This window comes from Microcebus murinus, chromosome 2 (assembly GCF_040939455.1).
Source record: "Microcebus murinus isolate Inina chromosome 2, M.murinus_Inina_mat1.0, whole genome shotgun sequence".
Classification (NCBI taxonomy): Eukaryota; Metazoa; Chordata; class Mammalia; order Primates; family Cheirogaleidae; genus Microcebus; species Microcebus murinus.
In genome coordinates, this window is record NC_134105.1 from 88279730 (window position 1) to 88304126 (window position 24397).

At 37.9% G+C, this 24397-nt stretch overlaps 1 protein-coding gene across 4 annotated transcripts in view; it reads right to left on the reverse strand.

Moving 5' to 3' along the window:
- SORT1 (sortilin 1) overlaps nucleotides 1–24397 on the reverse strand; it is a 76113-nt gene that overhangs the window by 45297 nt on the left and 6419 nt on the right. For all 4 annotated transcript variants that reach the window (XM_012751563.3, XM_012751561.3, XM_012751565.3 and 1 more), the window contains exons 2-3: nucleotides 7889–7948; nucleotides 6374–6447 (exon numbers count right to left, since the gene is read on the reverse strand). In XM_012751563.3, the coding sequence (XP_012607017.2) occupies nucleotides 6374–6447; nucleotides 7889–7948 (134 nt within the window). The remainder of the gene's footprint in view (nucleotides 1–6373; nucleotides 6448–7888; nucleotides 7949–24397) is intronic.

A 24397-nucleotide genomic window follows, 5' to 3' on the forward strand; every position in this document is an offset into this window, starting at 1 on the left:
GAGGCAGGAGGAGCATTTGAGCCCAGGAGTTTGAGGTTGCTGTGAGCTATGATTGTGCCTCTATACTCTAGCCTGGGCAACAGATTGAAAGCCTATCTCTAAACACAAACAAACAAACAGTAAAATGCCATCACCATACATTTTAATAAATTTTTCTTTTTAAAAAGGTGAGAATTTATCTATTTGACAGAACTGAGTAGTTACTGTCTGCTCTAAGTATTCACTACAGATACAAGAAAAAAGTGTCCTTGTATGTTCTGTCTGATTATGGCCGCCAAGATTGAATAGGGGAAAACATGGAGAATTGCGACTTAGGAATAACCTTGTATGTATCGAAGAACCTGTTTTACTCCAAAGAAGAACCTAAAATGTGAGTTTACATGAGAAGTGTTGGGAAATATCCCTGACCCCCCTCTCACCTGTTTTATCACACTTGTAAAAGCTTAAAAGTTAAAAAAAAAAAAAAGCAGGAAAATATATTTTGTAAATGGAATTTATGCTAACCTTGTAACTGAAATATGTAGTTACTATTAATATCCTGCAGTGAAAACTGAATTGAGATATCATTTAAAAAGTTGTCACATAAGATGTCTTGAAGAAGCTGGTTTACTAGACTTAGCAGCACTTTGCCTATTGTGTACCTATAAGTTATCCTTTCTTTAAAAAAAGGGATGAATCCTGAAAAGTAACATCCTGAAAAACTTACATTGACTATGGAATAAATTGTAATGTAAAATCTCTTAGAGATTTCCCTATTCATTTTCTAAATTTGAGCAACTCTTAATAGGAAGGAAAATCAGAAATAAAATAGCCCAGTAGTTTTGTGGTAACGAGGTGTAAAACAATGCTTATATTTGCTTCACAAAGTAGGTCTTACCACGAAAAGTTAGACTGAAGAGGTCATAAAACAAAATGATGCAAAATATCTTTTAGTTGCCAAATGTCAAATTATCATCTTAATTACAGCTAGTTTATTTCTTTTTTTTTTTTTTTTTTTTTTTTTTTTTTGAGACAGAGTCTCGCTTTGTTGTCCAGGCTAGAGTGAGTGCCGTGGCGTCAGCCTAGCTCACAGCAACCTCAAACTCCTGGGCTCAAGTGATCCTTCTGCCTCAGCCTCCCGAGGAGTAGCTGGGACTACAGGCATGCGCCACCATGCCCGGCTAATTTTTTTTTTTTATATATATATATCAGTTGGCCAATTAATTTCTTTCTATTTATAGTAGAGACGGGGTCTCGCTCTTGCTCAGGCTGGTTTTGAACTCCTGACCTTGAGCAATCCGCCCGCCTCGGCCTCCCAAGAGCTAGGATTACAGGCGTGAGCCACAGCGCCCGGCCTAGTTTATTTCTTTAACTCAATATTTTCAACTGAGAGAAAGATGTACGTTCCAATCTATTACAAATATTCCTTAATAGAGAATCAAAATTTATACTATTCAAACACGGTTCCCTTAAATTGAAGAAAGATATATATTTTTATTATCTCCCAAATCCTTCAACAAGTCTGTTTCGCATCCTAGAGACAGAAGTAGATTCCCTCTAACTCTCTACAGGCAACGGAAACAACTTCTATTCTTGGGTGCCTTCATGCCATGCTACACAGAGCAGGTGGCATGTGATTAGCTGTCTTTTATTTGAATCCCAAATGAACCTGTAACCATATAAAATTTAGTGCACAAAGATGATCCAATAAATACTAATGCTGTGAAAAACAGAAGAGTCTTTAGAGTGGATTCTATGGGCTTTTATCTTATTTGTAATTGGGCAACCACAGCATATTCAGGACCCATTTTGATCAAACTGCTCCCTCCCTTTTCCATTTCTGAGGCAACAGGTGCCTCTTGGTTGGCGTGTTCAACAACATGAGTCACTTCAGGCCAGCCCAGCCCAGTTGGAGAGGCAACAAGGCATATTTACAGTTTCCACCTAGACTTTGGAAGAGGGCATAGAGCTAGTTTCCACTTCACAGCAAGAAAGAGATAATGTTCAGAGTGTGGTTAAAAAACAAAACAAAACTGCTGTGCAACATGAAGAAAAAGTACCTTGGTAACATTATACTATATCAGAAACAAATAGGCTTTCTCTCTAGTAAAGTATATATCAGGAAAGAGGGGTTTCTCACATAACTAGACAGATATAGCCTGAAAAAGGGCTGAGTCAGATGGTGGTGGTATTTAAATAGTGACATAGCAGTACTGGTTCTTGTTTCAGTTTTGGTCATCTTAAAGCACACACAATATTGAAAAGCAAAAGGATTGGGGAAAAAAGTCATGAAAACATATTTTCATTCTCCATGGGCCTGACTCAGAAACCTGTTAGGTTCAATTCTAGTGACATGATTAAAGAACAATGTAGAGAATAAAAAGCAAATTCGGAAGGCAAGCAAAAAAGTGGTTGAAGCATTAGGTATAGAAGATAATTCAACCTGGAGAAGGAAGAGTTTATTCTTTTCTTTCTTTTTTTTTTTTTTTAGTGAGCAATGGAAGACAAAAAGAGTTTAATAAATACTTTTTTTTTTTTTTTTTTTTTTTTGAGACAGAGTCTCACTTTGTTGCCCAGGCTAGAGTGAGTGCCGTGGCTTCAGCCTAGCTCACAGCAACCTCAAACTCCTGGGCTCAAGCGATCCTTCTGTCTCAGCCTCCCAAGTAGCTGGGACTACAGGCATGCGCCACCATGCCCGGCTAATTTTTTTTCTATATATATTAGTTGGCCAATTAGTTTCTTTCTATTTATAGTAGAGACGGGGTCTCGCTCTTGCTCAGGCTGGTTTCGAACTCCTGACCTCGAGCAATCCGCCCGCCTCGGCCTCCCAGAGAGCTAGGATTACAGGCGTGAGCCACCGCGCCCGGCCTAGAGTTTAATAAATAGCCTTCAAAACATGTGGACAGCAATCAGAGAGGAGGTTTTCATTTGCTACTAAAAAATGAACTTTTCACTTCTGAAATGTACCTTAAAAAAAAAAAAAAAAATGAACTGTGCTGGGCATGGTGGCTCACACCTGTAGCCCTAGCACTTTGGGAGGCTGAGGCAGGAGGATTGCTTGAGGCCAGGAGTTCAAGCTCAGCCTGAGCAAGAGAGAGACCCTGTCTCTATAAAAAAACAGAAAAATTCTCTGGGTGTGGTAGTACATGCCTGTAGTCCTAGCTAATTGGAAGGCTGAGGCAGAAGGATCACTTAAGCCCACAAGTTTGAGGTTACAATGAGCTATGATCACGCCATTGCACTCTAGCCAGGGCGACAGAGCAAGACCCTGTTTTAAATAAAATAAAATAAAATAAAATAAAATAAAATAAAATAGGACCGGAAATGAGCATCTCCTATGACAGAAACACATATGATATTTATCAAAGCAACATTAGTTACAATGAAAAAAATTAGCTACAACCTAACTCCCCAATGGAGCAATAATTAATTATGTCAATCTAAAAAAAAAAAAAAAAATCGAGGAGTGGGCCAGGTATGGTGGCTCATGCCTGTAGTCCCAGCTACTCGGGAGGCTGAGGCAGAAGGATTGCTTGAGCCCAGGAGTTTGAGGTTGCTGTGAGCTACGCTGACGCCACGGCACTCACTCTAGCCTGGTCCACAAGCGAGACTCTGTCTCAAAAAAAATAAATAAATAAATAAATAAAATAAAATAAAATAAAATAAAATAAAATAAAATAAAATAAAATAAGTGAGGGGTTACTAGCAGAGGGGATGGTATGAGCACTGACCAATCAGCATGGATGTAGGTCATAATGCCAGGTGTTAGTAACACTTGCCTTGCGTGTTGGCAAGGGCTGAGGGGGTATTCATTTGTAAAAGCTGTGGAAGCATTTAGGGGCAGGCAGTCACTTTTTATCAACTAGCAAGGAAGGCTTTCGATTCATTCTCTCTCTCTCTCTTTCTTGCTCGCTCTCTCTCTCTCTCTCTCTCTCTCTCTCTCTCTCTTTCTTTCTTTCTTTCTTTCTTTCTTTGATACAGGGTCTCACTCACCCTGTTGCCTGGGCTAGGGTGCAGTGGCATTGTCACAGCTCATTGCAACCTCAAACTCCTGGGCTCAAGCAACCCTCCCTGCCTCAGCCTGGAATAGCTGAGACTACAGGTACATGCCATGATGCCTGGCTAATTTTTTTTTTTTTTTTGTAGAGACAGTGAGGTCTTGCTATTGCCCAAGCTTCAATTCTTTTTAACAATTGGTGCAGCAGCACCAGTACATGCTGGCTACATGCCATCCCTGGCCGTTGGCATGGTGGCAGCTAACAGCACCAGGCTCTTATTCCATGCCAGGCACTGCAGAGCATACCTCATAACAGCTCTGAGGTGGGCACTGTTATCATCTTTCTTTTACAGTTGGTAAAAAAGACTTAAGAGGTTCAGTGACTTTCCCAAGTTCATTCTGCTTGTAATGAGCGTGCTGAGATTCAACCCCTGGTCTACTTGCCAATAAAACTATGCAGCTTTTCGCTGTTCCATGTTGCTTCCCAAGACTATGCAGCTATATAACATTAAAGGGGAAGATCAAGACAATAAACTGTAAACATTAAGATTACACTTGGCTACGTAGTGATTGTTTTCTTTTTTTACTTTTTCTTTTTTTTTGAGACAGAGTCTTGCTTTGTTGCCCAGGCTAGAGTGAGTGCTGTGGAGTCAGCCTAGCTCACAGCAACCTCAAACTCCTGGGCTCAAGCAATCCTGCTGCCTCAGCCTCCTGAGTAGCTGGGACTACAGGCACCCACCACCATGCCTGGCTAATTTTTTCTATATATATTAGTCGGCCAATTAATTTCTTTCTATTTACAGTAGAGATGGGGTCTTGCTCTTGCTCAGGCTGGTTTCGAACTCCTGACCTCGAGCAATCCGCCCGTCTCGGCCTCCCAGAGTGCTAGGATTACGGGCGTGAGCCACCTCGCCCGGCCTGTTTTCTTTCCTTTAAAACTTCAAATGTTTTATATTATTATGCTGCTTGAAAGTTAAATTGGTAAGGAAAACTGTATCATGAGGAGAGATTTCATAATAGCAAGGATTCTTAAACAATGGAAACAGTTACTGAGATAAAGTTATAAGTTTTTTAATGCATTTTCCCCTCCCCATACAGGATACTTTTCATCTGTCTGAAATGGTTCAACTATTGTTCTAATTGAATAAACAAAGTCACGTATTACAGTTCTTTCTATCACCAAGACTCTATAATACATCATCAACCTTATATGAGACAAATAAAAAAAATTATCACTCAAAAAATTATAGGAAAGCCAATGCATTCATTCATTCATTCAGTTACTATCTATTGCCTGCCTACTAATGTGTCAGCCATTTGGCTAGATGCTGGAGAACCCTAAGTTACTCAAGAACTTTGCTTTTATGGAGCTTATCCAGCAATTTCAAGATGGTAATTCCTTCTTGGCCTAAAGGTATATGCTACCTATTTTTAAGCCAACATCACTGTGGTGAAGAGCAGAAAGCTCTGGCTCTAGGCCCAGGCAGAAGCAGTCAAGTATCATACCTACTGGGGATAACGAGAGGTTGGGCTAGTTAACCTCAGAGCTTCGACACAGGTTTACTCCCACTTGGGCCAAGATCGACAACAGTCATATAAAGAACCCTGAGAAAGTCCCATGACTCTTGGAAGATACCCTGACCCTCAGGTCATTTCTATATCATCTGCTGGGATGTCATTATTTCTTTAGGTCCATTGGGTAAAATGTCATAGACACAAACAATTGAGAAGATAATCAGCAATTCTTGGGAGTTAGCTATCTTGACTTTCACTGCTAAGGAAAGGAAACTACTATTTAACCAAGCTGTACCTTTGAGAAGACAACTCTATAATTTTGTGAAATGTCACAGTATGGATTATGGTTCCAGAACATGTGCTACTACCATCACTATCAGTGTGAACACTAGAGGCATTTTAAAAGGTATGACCTGAGAATGTCCTTCTTATCTAGAAATAATCTATTTACTCCTCAAAATGTTATGTGAATAATATTTGCTGGGAAGGTATCATGAGGATTTTCATTTCAGGAACACAAAAAACTACTTTGTGCTCATAATAAATATAAAGATATTTTAAACTCCATACTACCTTCCCATAAATAAATATTCATTTAAAGTAACACAAACACATACCCCTATACACTCTTCCTTTATCTTCCTTTAATATTCTGCCCCTTAGCCAGGTCAAACTAACCTCCTTGGATGTAGATCACTTGTCATATTTCTTCAGGTTGCTAGGTAGATATTAAAAGTGTGCTGAGTGTGGCAGTGTGGTGAAAATTTAAAATGGCTAGATCTTTTCAATCAACTTAGACCCCATCAAGTCTAGAAAGAGGGGTCCCTACCTCCTCAATGTGTGGCTTAGTCAAATAACCCTCACATATGTTATTGCTCTCACCTTCGATATAGCTTGGACTGTCCAAAAGTCATAATTACCAATGGTACATGGAAGGTAGTCAACACTAGAATGACCTGGAGAGAGACAAAAGCATTCCATAAATGAGAAAGATATTCCAATTACATGCTGATATGTGATAGGATTATGTCAACACCTGAAATATTTTTGAAAGTCCTACTTTGTAGCAGCCCTTATTGTAATATATCCCAAAACCAAGAAGGATCAAGTTACTGGGGCTTACTTACAATGATTCAAGAAGTCCTCAGCTCATTTTGTTGTAATGATCCCTATCACCTACACTTGAAGTTTCAAGGCAGAGCTACTCAAATACACATTATAATAAAGGAAGGATTTAACTATTTGGTATTCATATTATCTAAGATATTCTCAGGCAAGAACCATCTCTTTTTTCTGCTTACAGAGGCTAGACTAGTGTGGGTGTATAGAGGTCACTATGTTACATTTATTTATCTGTCCTTTTTTTCCCCCTGCTGTTAGTTTTCTATAAAATTCATGTTTAAATAATTATTTTTCTACAGAAAAATATGTATGAGGAAATGATTCTGGATAGATGAGTACAATAGTCTAGGAAATCTAAAAAAGCCATATAATTAATCTTGGAGATACCAACTATCTCAGATAAAATGGTAAATAATAGAAATTAGGATATAACTCAAACTCTAGGAAGACTCTAAGACACACATAAAGAAATTCTACTGGAAGTTTAAAAATTAATTAAAATAAGAAATTTAAGATTTACTTTTCAGCACCAAATTTTATTTCTTTAGGTTTCTGATATAGCTATCATGTGCCTCAATGTTATGACACATCCATTACTGGAATATCAGGAGGCATGAAACATTGCCCTGGTCTTGTTCAGGCAGAATAACAATAAGCTCTGATTTAAGACCTGGGGCCAATGCATCTTCAGCTTGCTCTCCTAGTGGGAGACCATCTACATACTAGGAGGGACAAGGAGCAGAATGACTCTCCTTCTGCTCCCCCAATCCTGGCAGTACTTCCTTTGTGGTAGGGTCAAGGACAACAGATGGAGCTGAACAACCATGAGCCCATGGGCACCACAGTCCTTCAGCACAACTGTGGAAAAGGACATAGGAACAATACAGTTTGAAGGAAAAATGACAAGATGTTTAAGACACATTTTCTGCTTCTATACAGGGCTTTTCGGAGGTATTTAATATTATGGGGTTCCCTTCTCAGCACATAGCACTCTCTTTCCTATTTCTTCTTGTTGATCATCTTGATGCTAAGCTGCCACCAGGGACTAAAAAGGTATCAATCTTTCCTACTAGGAAAGAATTGGTCTCAACATGTTCCCAGTTCTAAAGCAAAACCAAACCAACTACAACTTGCTGAAAGTCTGTCCTACAAACATGCTTCTGCAGTTGAGGTTGAAGATGGTTTCAGAAAGTAATGATACTAGGTGCTTTAAACTCCCAAAATCGACATCATCTTCTTGCTAGGATGAAATAACAGACTCAAAATATTACTTACCCCAGTGCTATCTCCAACCCAGGACAAGGATACTGAGCCTCTGAGATCATCAAACACATGCTATAAGGAAAAATAAAATTGATTTAGAAATGATATCCACTCTCCTTCAATCTTTCACTTCCTTAAGTAATTCAGAACTTCATTTCTGTTCAGAGTAATTAAGTTCATAATTATAAGGGGATGTGGATTCCCAGAACAAAATTTGTGAGAGGAGGGATTTAACCACTTAACCTGAATCACAAATAACTTAGAAATATATTCTCTCTCACACAAAGTAAGCCAAGCAGATGAGTTTTCTTCATTGCACCAGATGGGGAGATGGAATAATCTAATTGCTTTCTCCAAAAGAACTAAATATAAAGACATAGCAATGTATTTTTAGAATGCTTTAAAACAAGAGATCATAGCCCACATTGACAGACATAATTGTAACCCAATCAGCATAATTTAAATTTTTCTGGGAAGCCTTCACAGTATAGCTGAATAGTTAGTAGCTGGATTCCTTTTGCTTCTAGGCTAATTCACTCAAAAAGATAAGGGGGAGGAGCAAGAAGCAAATGCCCTTGTTTCACCTTTTTATTTAATAATAATAGCAATAGTAATAATAATAGCAATAATAATAATAGAACAATCCTACTACAGTTACAGTGGGGGCAGGGAGACAAAAAAGGGAAAGCTCATATATTATATCCAAAGTATGGTAAGCATGTTAAAATATAGTTATAATAATCATTATAGGCACTTTCAGGTTTTGTTTTGCAAATACCTCATTTTTCTACTCATAAAATAATATATATTCATTATAGAAAATGTAGACAACTATAAAGAGATATAATTTTAAAAAATGTCATTTATAAACCTACCACACAGAGATATTCAAGGTTAACATTATATGTACAACTTTCTAGTCTCTATCATTTTTAGCTGATAAAAAAATAAAAATTCCAAAGAATTTTACCTGTACTTGGTAAAAATTTCTAACCATACAGGAATTACATACTATATACAGCATAAATAACAAAGATCCTTCCCTTTTTCAGGCCACATGCTCACCACCCCAAGCCCCATTCTTCATAGGGTTTAAAAGTTTAGTATATATTTCTACTAAATATTGATGATTATTATTTTTTCTTAAGACTTATATTTTTAAATTTTAAACATGCCCTGCCTTCCCAAATATGAGCAGTTCCTTACAAGCAGAGGATATAACTTCATACCTCTCAGTGCTCCCTGTGCCTACCACAAGACTACTTTGCACACTTAATAAGCATTTGTTGAAAATGATTATATATCCTTCCCAACCCACAAACTCAATCTTGAAATAGAGCATGTCTATAAATGGTGGGATGCCAGCTATTTGGTCACTCAAGCCACCAACCCCAACAGAGAAGTCTAAAGAAACAGAAATTAAAACATGAACTATTTTGCTTATCTTCTAATTTTCTCTTGTGGCCTTCCTGAATGGGCCTCTAAATTTTACCTACGCTATTTCCCCCTGCACTATAAGTACCTTTTTTTTTTTTTTTTTTTTTCTGAGACAGAGTCTCACTTTGTTGCCCAGGCTAGAGTGAGTGCCGTGGAGTCAGCCTAGCTCACAGCAACCTCAAACTCCTGGGCTCAAGCAATCCTGCTGTCTCAGCCTTCTGAGTAGCTGGAACTACAGGCATGCACCACCATGCCTGGCTAGTTTTTTTTCTATATATATTAGTCGGCCAATTAATTTCTTTCTATTTATAGTAGAGATGGGGTCTTGCTCTTGCTCTTGCTCAGGCTGGTTTCGAACTCCTGACCTCGAGCAATCCGCCCACCTCGGCCTCCCAGAGTGCTAGGATTACAGGCGTGAGCCACCGCGCCTGGCCTATATACATACCTTTAAAGTAAAAAAATCTCTTTTACAATCTCTATAACCGATACAACCAGTGTTTTGCATGGGGCTTGCTCAGTAAATTCCGGTTCACTCTCAAATGCTCAGCACAGCTTCTCATAGCCTCTGCAGGACAGAAAGGCTATTAAGACATGCAGGCTTGCCAAGCATCTGAGAAAAAAAAATAGGGCTCCTAGAGACACCTGGAACCAGAAGCTTAAAAACTGACATAGAAATGTGTCTTATAGTATAGTTCACACTTAGCAAGACTGTATGTTCTCTTGAGTGAGGATACAGTGTCTGAAATTACATCAATGAGTTCCTTGAGAAGCAGGAATATCTAGAGCTACCACAAGCACTGGACAGACCACATGGGCTAAAAGTAATCTAAACATAGGTTATCTTTCCAAGAAAGATTCTGATCATGACAACTAATGAGGATAAAAGAAAAATTCCATCAACTATGGCATTAGAATTCATGGTTGTTTTGATCAGACTATGAGATAGTCTTGAGCCAATCAGGACCTACAACTTTTACTTTTCAGGTGATTCTCTATAAACTTGACCCAGTCAGTGCAGACTAGCATGACCCACATTTTCCTATTGCTCAATCACAGAACGAGGAGGATTAATGGATAAGACTAGAGAAAACAATATCTGGACCTCACAGAGGACCAGGAATAATTCCTGTTCCCAACAACCATAGTAGAAAACCTCATATTTCAAGGGAATTGGGTAGCATACTCAGATTCACCTAAACGAGCTAGCAACTCAGCTTCACCTAAACAACTGAAATGATAATTGACCATGTTCATTATCCAAAGTTTCTTTGGAAATGTAGGCCAGATTTAACTATAATTCTGATTAACCTTCCCTCCCAAGCCCCCCAATAACCAATTATCATTTGCTTTTGAAAATGTACAAATTCATTGCACAACTCATCCACCTATAGCAAATGTAACTGATTTTTAGAACAATTCTACCTCTAACATTTTTATACTGGTAAAAGTTAAAAAAAAAAAAAGAAAAGAAAAGAAATCAAGTCTAATAGTAGACTAATGCCTAGTTGGAAAAAAAAGGTCACATGGAAAGGAGATAAATCCAGGAGAGGTGGGCGACCAAGAGTACAGATTCAATCCTGCCCCTTCAATGGGGGAAGGAATATGGGTGACAACCTGGTCATAATTATGAGACAGAATTCACAGGAGTCAGCACAAAGCCTTCAATTCTAACACCTAGTCATTTATCATATTTAACACAATGCACATGTTATTCTACATTGTGGTGGCATCTTAAGTCTTTCAAGATATGTATTATAGTACTTTGAACTATAGTGACAAGAACCTTGTCTGCCCTCCTCACTAGACTTAAAGTCTATCTGGGGAAGGGATCAAGCCTATACATTTTAGCAACTAATATATAGCATAGCATATGGCAAGCATGCAATAAACATTGAATCAATTTTCTTTAAGAACTACTTCTGAAGCTCTAAAAAGGAGGATGATGAAGTGAAAAGCTAAGGCCAGACCTACTTAATCTCCCCATGACAGAGACAAGTATGAAATGTAAAAGTTCTATTCTGAGAGGATTTCTGCTCTGGGGCAAGATGGAGTGACAGTGATCAGATTTACCCTCCCATGTGAAATAACTAATAAAAAACCCCACAGAATATATGAAACAATAGTCTTCAAGGTCTCTGACATCAGGCAGTGAAGGACAATGACCCCTGAAAGATAGGAAATGAACAAAGAAGGCCCTACAACTGCCCTAGTTTACTGCCTGGAGAGAATTTTAAGGCCATAGGTCAGGGAAGGGGAGCACAGGCAGAGCCCAGAGGTCTCCCTTCATCCCTAAGAGATGAAGCTGATAGTGTGGGGAGGCCAAAGAGGCCAAAGTTGGCTAGAGAGGAAAGAGTTGCACAGAGAGAGAACTCTGGAGCTCTGCAGAGGGGACTCCCCAACCACCCACCAAGTCTTCTGGAGGAACACTGATTAGCACACAAACTACGTACGACCAGGGAAAGAATTACCTGAAAGGACTGGAGAGAACAATATCTGGACCTCACACAGACCAGGAATAATTCCTGTTCCAACCACCAGAGTAGAACACATCATATTTCAAGGAAATTGGGTAGCATACTCCGAAAAGTTTACCTCTGTAGTGAAGAAAAATTAACCCTAGACTAAATGCTATTCTGGATCCTGCCTAAAAGAGCTTTATAAGCAAGACTGAAAAGGATCAAACTGTTTCCAAGAGACCTGTGCCCCACAACAAAGTTCAAAAATATTTATAAGAATACAAAAAGATCTAGCACCAAACAAGATAAAATTCACAATATCCAACATTCAATCAAAAACCACCAGACATGCAAAGAAAACAGGACCCATAAAAAAGAGAAAAATCAATCAAATTGACTCAGAGATAATACAGATAATAGAATTAGTAGACAAGGGCATTAAAACAGTTATAACTGTACTCTATAAGTTAGAGAATAGGTTGAGCATATTAAATAAAGACATAAAAGATATTTTTAAAAGACTCAAAAGACTTGTAGAAATGAGAATTACAATGTCTCAGAAGAAATAACTGCATAGGAGAAACAGGAAATCAGACATTGCAGAAGAGATTAACGAACTTGAAGACATGCCAATAGAAACTATACGAAGTGAAACACAGAGAAAAAAAGACAGAAAAAGTGAATAGAGCATCACTGAGCTGTAGAACAACTTCAAATTACCTAATATATTAATGTATGCAATTGAGGTCTCTGGAGGAGGTTGGGGAGAGCAGGGACAGAAAAAAAGAAATGAAGAAATAGTCACCAAAAATTTGGCAAATTTGATGAAAAGTATAAATTCAGGCTGGGCGTGGTGGCTCATGCCTGTAATCCTAACACTCTGGGAGGCCAAGGTGGGAGGATCCTTGAGGTCAGAAGTTTGAGACCAGCCTGAAAAAGAGCGAGACTGCGTCTCTACTAAAAAGAGAAAAAATTAGCCAGGCATGGTGGCACATGACTGTAGTCCCAGGTACTCAGGAGGGTGAAGCAGGGAGATCCCTTGAGCCCAGGAGTTTGAGGTTGCTGTGAGCTAGGCTGATGCCATGGCACTCTAGCCTGGGCAACAGAGCAAGACTCTATTTAAAAAAAAAAAAAAAAAGAAAAAAAATATATAAACTCAGAGATCCAAGCAGCTCACAAACCCGAAGCTCAAGAAACATGATAAAAATGACAGCAAGGAATATCATACCCAAATTATCTAAAATCAGTGATAGAGAAAAATCTTCAAAGCATCTAGAAAAATGACATTACATATGGAGAAACAAAGAATGATAGACTTTTCCTCAGAAATAATGTAAGCCAAGAAGATAGTGAAGCAACATCTTTAAAGTACTGGGAAAAGACTGCCAACTAGAATTCTATAATCAATGAAAACATCTTTTAAAACTGCTGGTTTCAAAAAACAAAAGTTCTGTTCTTTTGCATTTGTCCATTGCTGTTTAGCATTTTTGATAGCCACAAGGAAGGACTAAACCAATGCAAAAGATGTGAAAGACAGCTGACGTCCCATCTTTCCACATAAAACCAACCATTCTGGCCCCCAACTATCACAGCTCAAAGTGATCTCCTCTTCCTAGGTATTATATTATTTTCACAGCACTTATGGACATTCCTTCTACATATATATTTGTCTGCCTCTCAAATTATGCTATGAATTCTCAATGGCTGACACTATAATTTGGTATTACCCATCAGGACTAACACAAGGACTTATACATATTAGGCACTCCACAAATATCTCTATAAAAGTTTATTCAGAAACTCCTACTACTAACATTACTGATCTGTATGTAACTTTCCTTCTACCTTGGTTACTACTGTTACAGTAAATAATGGCTGAATAGGGTTTATTCCTGTTCCCTTACAGCCATCCAAAACACTGTTAAATACCAGTATGTGTGTTCTTTGGTGTTCACACATGTAATGGTGATTTTACTTCTATCCTTTCCACCATAGTTACCATTAACTCCATATAGTTAAAAACTGCTAAAGATGCCCTGACACCCAAGTGTTTAAAGGCATTGACTATACAAAAAAGAAATTCAAAATTTGAGTATGAAGAAATGAATTTCTGAATACTAAGATTTAAGCAGAGCTTATGGAAGTGGAGCAGATATAAGCAATAGCAAGATGATGGTAGAAGGTAATTGTACAGGTAGAATAAACAGTAAGATATATGCAGGAGTCTTGAAAAATTTCAAAGGGTAACGCAAATAAAATCTCAATATCACCAACTACTAAAGTGCTGAGTATACAGCAGATGCTACGAAGTACTTATTAAATAAGAACTTCAAGGTCTTATAAACAAAATTAAGGTTGAAACAGAAGGAAAATAAAAATAGAGAAAAGGAATTACACTTGAGAAGACACTTTAGGAACAGTACTTCTGCTTGAAAGACCCAAAGAAAGCTGAGATGAGGCCACAGGATCACTTATTCAAACAGGAACGGTTTCCAATGATACACAGAGCTGAACATAATCAACCAGTAAGTTATGGTTCAATTGTTCTAATCAAGGCAATGGAAAAAGAATAAAAGAAATATGAGCAGAGGATAAACCTCAGTGGCTAGAAAGAACTGAAAGGCAGAATCATTCCTTTAGGAAGGTAAAACTAAAATCCCGGACACAATATGACCAATGAATATTCTATAATATTAAAATACTGAACCATATAAAAACATTTAGGAGTAGGGAGTCCAGCCAACAGAAGGTAGAGTGAATATCTATCTCAAGCACTATTATAACAAAATGTTATGTGTTAGTTGTATAAATGACAAACCAACCAAAGAGTGTGGAGAGAGCTGAAGTATGTTTTACTTTTGGTAAATAATAGCTGCGCTACTCTAATGTAGTATGCCTAAGAGTTAAATTATTTAGCACAAAGAGAACATCATCTGGTCTAAGAAGTCAGCAAATGTATCATCTAGAAATAGGTCAAAATGAAGGAAAACTATATAAATATGCTGTTTCTCTGATTAACAGTCCAAAAGCCAGTATCCGGAGGAGCCACAGAACAAATGCAGTAATTCAGACTACCTAATCATATCCTAGGGTAGGAAGCTCAGAAACCAAGAAGTTTAAGACCAGTTGGGTAAAATATCAGCTTGAGACTACCAGGAACAGATGATCATGAAACTATATTGCTGCTTCTAGAGAAATTTATTAATCCTATGGCACATTTACTGGTACAGGAATAGATAAGGCAGATCAGTGGAACAAAACAGAGTCCAGGAATGGATAAGGTTTCTTTTAGAGTATGATAAAGCCAGCACTTCAAGTTAGTAGTAAAAGAACATTGGAAAAACTGGCTATTTGGAAAAAAGTAAAAAGCTGAATTCCTCTCTTCTTGCTACTCCCAAATAAATTCCATATAGGGCAAAAATTTACATGTAAAAAGTTAAATTATAAAAATACTAGCAATATAAGTGAATATTTTAATAATCTTAGAAGACCTTTACAAAAAATCAGAACTCATAAGGATTTACTTTGACTATATTAAAAAATTTAAATAACAAAACACCAGAGAGAAAGTGGAATGAAACTGGGAAAAATTATTTGTAATATAACAAAGGGTTAATATAGAAAGGGATTTCAAATCAATAAGAAATAGGGAAAGAACTGAAAACAGGCAAAGGACATGAACACACAATTCATAGACAGACATAGAAATGATCAATAAACATATGAAAAACTATTCAACCTCTAAAAGAAAAGCAATTTGATGTTATTTTCACCTTTCAGACTGGCGAAGGTTAAAAACGTATTCAGTAAGGACATGGAGGTCAGAGCACCTTCCTGCACTGTGAGTGGGAATAACAACCGTGAGTGGGAATATATAAACTGCTGTAATTTTTCTAGAGAGCTATTTGGTGATGCAAATTAGAAATGAGAATGGGTGGGGCACAGTGGCTCATGCCTGTAATCCCAGCACTTTGGGAGAGTGAGGCAGGAGGACTGCTTGAGACCAGGAGTTCAAGACTAATCTGGGCAACACAGCGAGACCTTGTGTCTACAAAAAGGAAAAAAAAAAAAAAAGAACAGAGAATGTCCATGCCATGTGACCAAGCAATCCCACTCTTAGGAATTTATCATAAGTGGATAATTACATACCTTTACAAAAGATGTCATATACCTGGATGTTTATGGCAGCTGACACTATTGAGTATTCTCTATGTGTCGTCTTCTGTATTAGGTACTTACACACATTATTATTTAATCCACACAACAACCCCATGAGATATTACTATATGCATACTATATGCATACATTATAGATAAAGAGTTGAAGATGTGTTAAATAAATAATCTTATGCTATAAAAAAACATGTCACTCAGGCCTGGCGCAGTGGCTCACTCCTGTAATCCTAGCACTCTGGGAAGCCAAGGCAGGCGGATCGCCCAACGTCAGAAGTTCAAAACGAGCCTGAGCAAGAGTGGGACCCCATCTCTATTATAAATAGAGAGAAATTAATTGGCCAACTAAAAATATATGTAGAAAAAATAAAAATTTTTAAATTATCAAAAAAAAATGCCACTTGGACAAAGTGTGGTGAAACTACAAAAAAAAAATACCAGGTGCTATTAAAAAATGTGTCAGGTATTTACTGACATCGAAAGATATTTATAATATATTGAGTAAAAATCTGGTTACAAAATGCATATAAAATCACGTGTGTATATTTATGGTTAAAAAGACATCTGGAAAGATATCCTTCACACTATTAACAGCAAGTGTCTCTAAGTGGTAGAATTTGTGAGGATGTATTCTTCTTTATGGATTTTCTAGAGTGCATGAATTACTCCCATCCCACCTCCAATTAGCAGGAATCATTTTTAAAAATAAAACTATATCAGTAAGCTATTGTTACTAAAAAATAATACATGAAAAAAGCATATATGAAAAGGGTGGTATAAAAATTACACATAGATCATTAGATCATGTCAGTTTATTCTTATTTATATAACACTGGCTAACAGATGTACCAGAAGGGTACAGGATAGGTCAGAAAGCTCCTGCTATACTGAGGCACAGTCACATAGGTGGTCTCGATTTAAGACTTCCTATTGCCATAACCTAACATCATTACCCATTGATAACTAAACTACCTTTTCAGAGTCACATTCAGAACCTTTTGTCCATTACCTGTTGAACAGAGTGATTTCTGGTGTCCCAGATGGTACCAACAGCCATCTACTGCACCCAGTAGGGGAGCTCTGGGCAGCAGGGAGTCACTGGCTGGCACTTACAGTTGCCATGTGACTGTCAAATAGGTTTTCAGGAACTCATGTTAGAAAGTAGGGACAGCTTGCACTACCTTCTCTGAAATACACTCACCTAGAGAGTTGTTGATGTAAAACTCATCCATCCATTTATCGTCTTACCATCTTAAAGCAGAAGGCCCCCATACTTCAGAGGCTATGAATGAATACAATGTCTATTCTGTGGTCGTGTGGATAAGCCCTAGTTCTGTTCAGAAATGGAGAAAGGCACAAAACAAAAGATTCTTCATGGAAATAACTTTATTTTCATATCTAATTAAACTAGAAGCCTAATTAAATTACTGTTACTATAAGCTTGGAGAACTTAAAGTTGGTCCCAAGAGTCACTACAGCTTGGAAAAAAATTTAGTCACAAGAAACTCCCGCCTAGCTTTAGTTACGCACCTGATCAAAAGTAAAATACTAAAAGAACTAACACTGGCACAACTGAGTATGGGTCAGTTTTCCCATGGAAAGGCCCAGTTTAAAAGCCACTTGCAGATGGCCCAGGAGTTTGAGGTTGCAGTGAGTTACGATGCTGCTGCTGTACTCTAGCCTGGGCAAAAGAGCTAGACAATGTCTCAAAAAAACAAAAGCCTAGCCTAGTAACTGGTTGGGAAAGTAGGCACAAATAATTCTCTCTCTTGGGAATCTATTTCCTCAGGAGTAAAACAAAGTTAAGCTCCTTCACTCAGGAATAAGAGTCAAATGGTATAGCATTACAAAGGCAAGGCATTGGTGATTCACAAAATACTGGGAATCTAGGATTAGGCTTCCAAACTGCAACTAGGGGACACAGTGACAGGACACAGTGATGTGCAAGAGAGGTCTGGAACACAACATGAGTGATGCTTTCACAGGCAGGAAGAAAATCTTAGCAGAATACAGTGCTATTAAATAAGGCACTGCTAGGAACATAAAATATGGGCCAAAAATAAGATCACAAATGTTCCAGCTCTCATAGAGACTATTCTTAGAAATGAAAAAAAGCTAACCATAAAACAATGTACAAGTTTTCAAATCTATTCAATTATTCAGAGTTTTCTGAAGGGCAGGATGATACAGAGGAGAGCACTGGGCTGATAATCAGTGAATTTTACTTCTAGCTCTGCCAAAAGCTGTATGAAATTGGGCAGCACAATCTCAATCACCACCAAGGTGAGGGGGCTAGAACAACAATCTTTCTAGTTCCCCTAAGCTATAAAATTCTATGACTCATCAATAATTTAACCACTCAGTTTGCTCTCCCACTACTATCTATTTAAAAAAAAAAAAAAAAGACCAGGCACAGTGGCTCATTTTGTAATCCCAGCACTTTGGGAGGCCATGGTGGGAGGATCACTTGATCCCAGGAGTTCAAAGTTACAGTAAGCTATGATTGTGCCACTGTACTTCACCCTGGGTGACAAAGCAGGCTGTCTCTAAAATAATCAATTAATTAAAAAATTAGCTCCCTGCTCCACAACATGCCAGTGTTAAAAGAAGAGGATGAACAGTCTAAGCAAGAGTGAGATACCACCTCTACAAAAAACTAAAAAATTAGCGAGGTGTGGTGATGCACACCTGTAGTCCCAGCTATTGAGAAGACTGAGGCAGGAAGATCGCTTGAGCCCAGGAGTTTGAGGTTGCAGTGAGCTATGATCATGCCACTGCACTCTAGTCAAGGCAACAGAGCAAAACCCTGTCTCAAAAAAAAAAAAAAAAAAAGGAAAGAAAGAAAGAAAGAAAGAGAAAATAAAAGGAGAGGGGCAATAGCAGCTTCCATTATCTAGACACCTCAGCAATCTGGACACTCATTGAAAGGAAGCAAGGGAGACCTCTGATGCCACTATCTATGTATTAAACATCTATACATTCAACCTCTAAGAGAAATTTGCAAACTGTCACTCTAATTTGATTTACTAAACTTGTTAGAATTGCCTAATATTAGAAATCTGCTTCCCTAGCATACAGAGGAAACAAATCAAATGTGAGGGTGGTATATTTAGAGACAGACAGGGACAGCAGCAAGAAGGAACAGGATTACAAAGAGAATATAATTTCTGCAGGGGGAAAAAAGTAAGCTTAAACAAGCAGACAACAGTGCTAAACTTATAAATTTGGGCCATTCAAAATGGGAGAAAATAGTCCCACATATCTCAATAGCCCAGTGGGCATTAAATGCCACATTAAAATAATGTGAGTCATAGTCTTAGTCCATTTTCATTGCTATAACAGAACACCTGAGACTGGGTAATTTATGAAGAAATGAAGTTTATTTAGCTCACATTTCTGGAGGCTGAGATGTCCAAGATCATGATGCTGGCATCTGGTAAGGGTCGTCTCATGGTGGAAAGTGGAAGCAAGCATACAAGACAGAGAGAGAAAACAGAGCCAAACTCCCACATTTTATAATTAATCCACTCCTGAGATACTCACTCCTGCAATAAAGGCCTTAATCCACTGAGGGCATTGCCCTCATGATCTAATCATGAGGTCCCATCGCTCAAAGGTCTCATGTCTTAATAATGCTGTACTGGAGATTAGGGTTCCAACACATGAGCTTTGGGGGGCACATTCAAGCCATAACAGTCTTGGAATAGCATAATTTAATCTCTTCTTAGTGATCTAGAGTCATATTCTTGACTAAGAAGGCAGAGAAACAGAAACATTTCCATTAAAAAAGCAAGCAAACAAACAAAACCTTTGGCATTTAAAGGGATAGGTTCAGTTTTTGAAAAATTCACTTCCTTGCAACAATTCATTTCTAACTATACTCAGTAAATGAGCTACATTTCAAAACATTTTAACATTTAATTTTTATATCTTACTCCATTTCAAAGAAAAGAAAGTGATTAAGAGATATGCTCCAGTGCCAACTAAGCTGGGAGAACCATAAAGGCTCACTGCTCACCCATTGGGTGTGGGGACTAACACCCTCAATCCCTCTGCTATGACCATACTGGGCTTCTTTCAGATCTTTGAGTATGCTAAACTTTTAGATCCAGGCCTTAACATGTTGCTCTCTCTGCCTAGGATACTCCTCCTGGCAAAATTCTATTCATCTTCAAGTATCAGTTTAAATAATTTCTCAGAAAGTCCTTCCTATTGCCCCAGACTAAAAAGACCTCTGTCAATTACTCTCCTGTGGTTACTTTTTTCCTTCTTGGTACTTGTCATGTTTATAATTATATATTGGTTAGTGGCCATTTTCTCTATTGGTCCATAAAGCTCCATAAAAGCAGAGGTCTTGTCTGTTGTGTTCCACACCAGTTCATAGGACCCGGTACAGTGTTTAACACATACATATAGGTGCTTGAGAAATAATTGTTGTATTAAAAGAAAAATAAGAGTATTTAACCTTTACTGAGTGCTTATTATATTAGCATTATATCTACTAAGGTAACCACTGCTACTTTATAAATGAAGCAGGCTCAGAGAGGTTAAGTAATTTGCCCAAAGTCACACAGCTAAAAACTGGCAGAGGAAGGTTTCAAACTCATGTCTGTCTGACTCCAGACTACATATTTAATGACTATTCTTTCTCCAGGACCATGTGAGGCAAGTGATGAAGAACTCATAGGACAGGCTAAGCCCTACCTTTAAGAAGTTTATAACTAGGAAATACAACTTTTATAAATGAAACTGAATACAAGACAGAACACTCTGAAGTGCTTACATGGCATAGTTAAACTATAGGAAAGAAAAAGAAAAGCAGGGTTAAAAGGGCATTTGGACAGGAGTAATGCCATAAGAACAAAAAAGGAAAAGCAACACAGCACATGAGGAGCTTAAAGAACAGGTGAGAAGGTCACTTTAACTAGAACAGAGGGTTAATGTAGGCCAGGAAGTGGTGAAATAGGTTAAAGAAATATGCATATAATAAAAAATAATTACATTGACATTCTGGTCTGTTATCCTTTCAATCACAGTTCCTGAGAAGTACTTATCATATCTTATTAATATTTCTTAAAACTTCACAGAGGACAGTAGAATACAGTGGCTGCTCGTCAATGAAATATGAATGAAGCTATTTGAGAGCTATCAACCTAAACCACAGTTACTAACGCTAACAAACTAAAGCTTAATGAAGGAGAAAGAAAATAGTTATTAAATTATAAGTAGTCTTATTTTTATAATTGTAAGCTATTTAAAACTATTTAACCATATATAGTTAAACTATTATAACCAGATGGCCAGGTATCTGATTATTGTTTTCTGATTAATCTGATTATTATTTTCTCCTCTATCTCTCATAGCTTTAAGAAAGATACTTTGGGGCCAGGCACAGTGGCTCATGCCTGTAATCCTAGCACTCTGGGAGGCCAAGGCGGGTGGATCATTTGAGCTCAGGAGTTTGAGACCAGCCTGAGAAAAAGTGACCCCATTTCTACTAAAAATAGAAATTATATGGACAACTAAAAATATATATAGAAAAAAATTAGCCGGGCATGGTGGCACATGCCTGTAGTCCCAGCTACTCAGGAGGCTGAGGCAAGAGGATTGCTTGAGCCCAGGAGTTTGAGGTTGCTGTGAGCTAGGCTGACGCCACAGCACTCTACTCTGGGCAACAGAGTGAGACTCTGTCTCAAAAAAAAAAAGACACTTTGGATAGATGATTTCTCCTTGACCCCAATCCCCCTTTTCCTACACTGAATCCAACCACATAAGTAGTATTTCTTTGTTTCCTTTTTCTCATAGAGAGGATCTTGTTATATTGCCCAGGCTGGAGTACAGCAGCACTTCGCAGGCACAATCACAGTGCACTACAGCCTTAAACTTCTGGGCTCAAGTGATTCCCCTACCTCATCCTCCTGAGTAGCTGGGACTATAGGAGACTAATATTTCTTAATCCAGATTTGGTTCCTGTAAGTACCCATCATAATTCTCTAGGAATATAACTGCTATGAAGAAAAAATTTTAAGCACATACACAAATATTTAAGCACCTAACTAGTCATACATCAGAAGCTTTGTGGAGACAATCTTTATATAAGAAATTCTCAGTAAAAGATTTTCATCTTACACTAAATCCCATACTGTCTCTTTATTTTCACAATGACCCTAAGAGATAGACATTAGAGATCCCATTTTATAGATGAAAAAACTAAGATTCAGAGAGATTTGTTTGTCCACGGTCACCGCTAAAGTTTGAATCCAGGTCTGAGACCTGAGATCATGTTCCTCCCTAAACCACTGCCTCAAAGAACTATCAATCATATTAATAAGTTAAAAATTTAACAAAGGTTAAAAAAAGAAGAAAGCCACCACATATGCTTCTTATTATATATTTCTGCCAATCTTGACTCACTCTCATTCTTGTCACCCCCACCCAAGCCTGTCATCCCACGCTGCCAAGTGATAAAACCAAATGCATTTATGCCTCATCTGTCTCCTTTAATGCACACGTTCCTTGGGAGCTGGTTTGAGAACTGTGTTTATCAGGATCATTTGGCTGACAATGGGGCCCTGTAGAGGCCATGACAGATCAACAGGCTTATTAAGAAATCATATTCACACAGTACTTTAAAGTTTTCAAAACATTTTCACATACATTTTCTCTTCAAAACTTTGTGTAATGTCCCATTTTATATGGTAGAGAACTGAGGCTTAGAAAAGCTAATTGAGCTCTATTGAAGGTGCAATGACCTTAAAGAATAGAGTAGAATTTGTAACTATATGACTTATAAATGGAGTCTATAACCCTGTCTTATCCCTAAAGTAAACGTAATGATTTAAAACAATAAAACTATAAAACATTTCCAAATGCAGCACCATATTGAGACATCCGTGTTCTACTCTTGGCTCTTGGTCCCTAAGCAAGTCATTTAGCCTCATCAGCAAAAGTTAGGGCTCTGAAAAAATAATCAGCCCAATAATCTATGATTCAAATTGTTAAGCACATTATCCAGTGTTCAACTTTATCCTTGTTCATAAATGTTCAGAAAAGAGAAATCTGTTCACGGGCATCACTGTCTTAGTTTCTCATACCTTGGCTTACATTTTCCTTCAATAAGGTCCAGAAGTTTGGGAGTGTTTTCTGGAACCTTTAGCACTTCAAGTATAAAGGATGGTCTACCCGCCATTCTGCTCTGCTGTTGAACATATGCTTCCAAGACCACAGCAATGGCCAGCCTCTGAAAAGGTAACTCTTCTTGTATCCCCATTCCTACCCCTGGTTTCTCCAGCTCTAGTCTTATGTCTAACTACTTTATGTGTAACACTACCTGTTAAAATTCTTCCACAAGTTAAGTCCTGATGCCAAATTTCCCACCTACACCTCCTCTCTCTTTCCATCCCCCTAAAGAGCTATCTTTTTCTCACTTCCCTCTATGTTTTCCTGGAAACCTAAGTCATACTCTCCACCAATAATCTCCCCCTAAAATAAAGTTTCCATTGACCATCCTCTGAGCATGTCTTGGATTTTCCTACCCCCTTCATGCCTTTACAGATCTCCCAAAAATTACCCCCATCTTGATTCTCTCTTCATCCAGAAGGCCTTCCCAGAACACTGTACTGCAGTGTCATGCCTTCCTCCAAACTTCCAGCAAGCTGTCTCTGAACACCTAAATCCTTAAGATGGCACCAGTGCTTAGCTTTGTTTATGCATAGTCCTGGACTCCTCTCAGTATATAGCAGGTAGCTCATTAAGTGTCTAAATGAATGACATCTATCTAATACTTTACACATTTAACAAAGCACTTTGTTATTTGACCCTCCAAAGAATCCTAAGAGCTGCTTCTCTAGTTTAAAAAAACAACTGTAAAGGTCAGAGAAGTGATTATCCATAGTCACACAACTATGAAGCAGCAGTGCCAGGACTCAAATGTGGGTATATCTCTTCTGAATTTTGTATACAATGTACCTATGTTTTGAGTGCCTTATGACAAATAGCAAGTACCAGATAAACATTTGATTTGAACTACCTTGTCTGGGAAGTATTAAGGTTAACAAAAATATTCCTTCGCAGTTCAGTTTCTCTTGGTCCTTCAGGGCAATCTTACTGTTGAATCAGACTTGCAAACTGGCTCAAGTACAATATTAGAAAATAGTTTTTTAGAACAAACAGGAAGAACAAAACTCTAAGGAATAGCAAATATAAGAGGGATAGTATTCATATGCCTTAGAAGGAATATACATTTTCTTCTGATGAAAATAAATCAAGCCAATTAATCACATGTAAGCTTCTACTTGTGAGTATACATATCTTAAGCTGACCATCTATTTTCAAACACACAGCCAGCCAGGATGAAAAAAAGTCCCAATTTTGGCAGAGTACTGTAGGAAAGGGGGAAAAATTTACTGCTACCTATCCATTGGGTTTGCTTTTGGACTATCCAAGTTAGTGGCTTT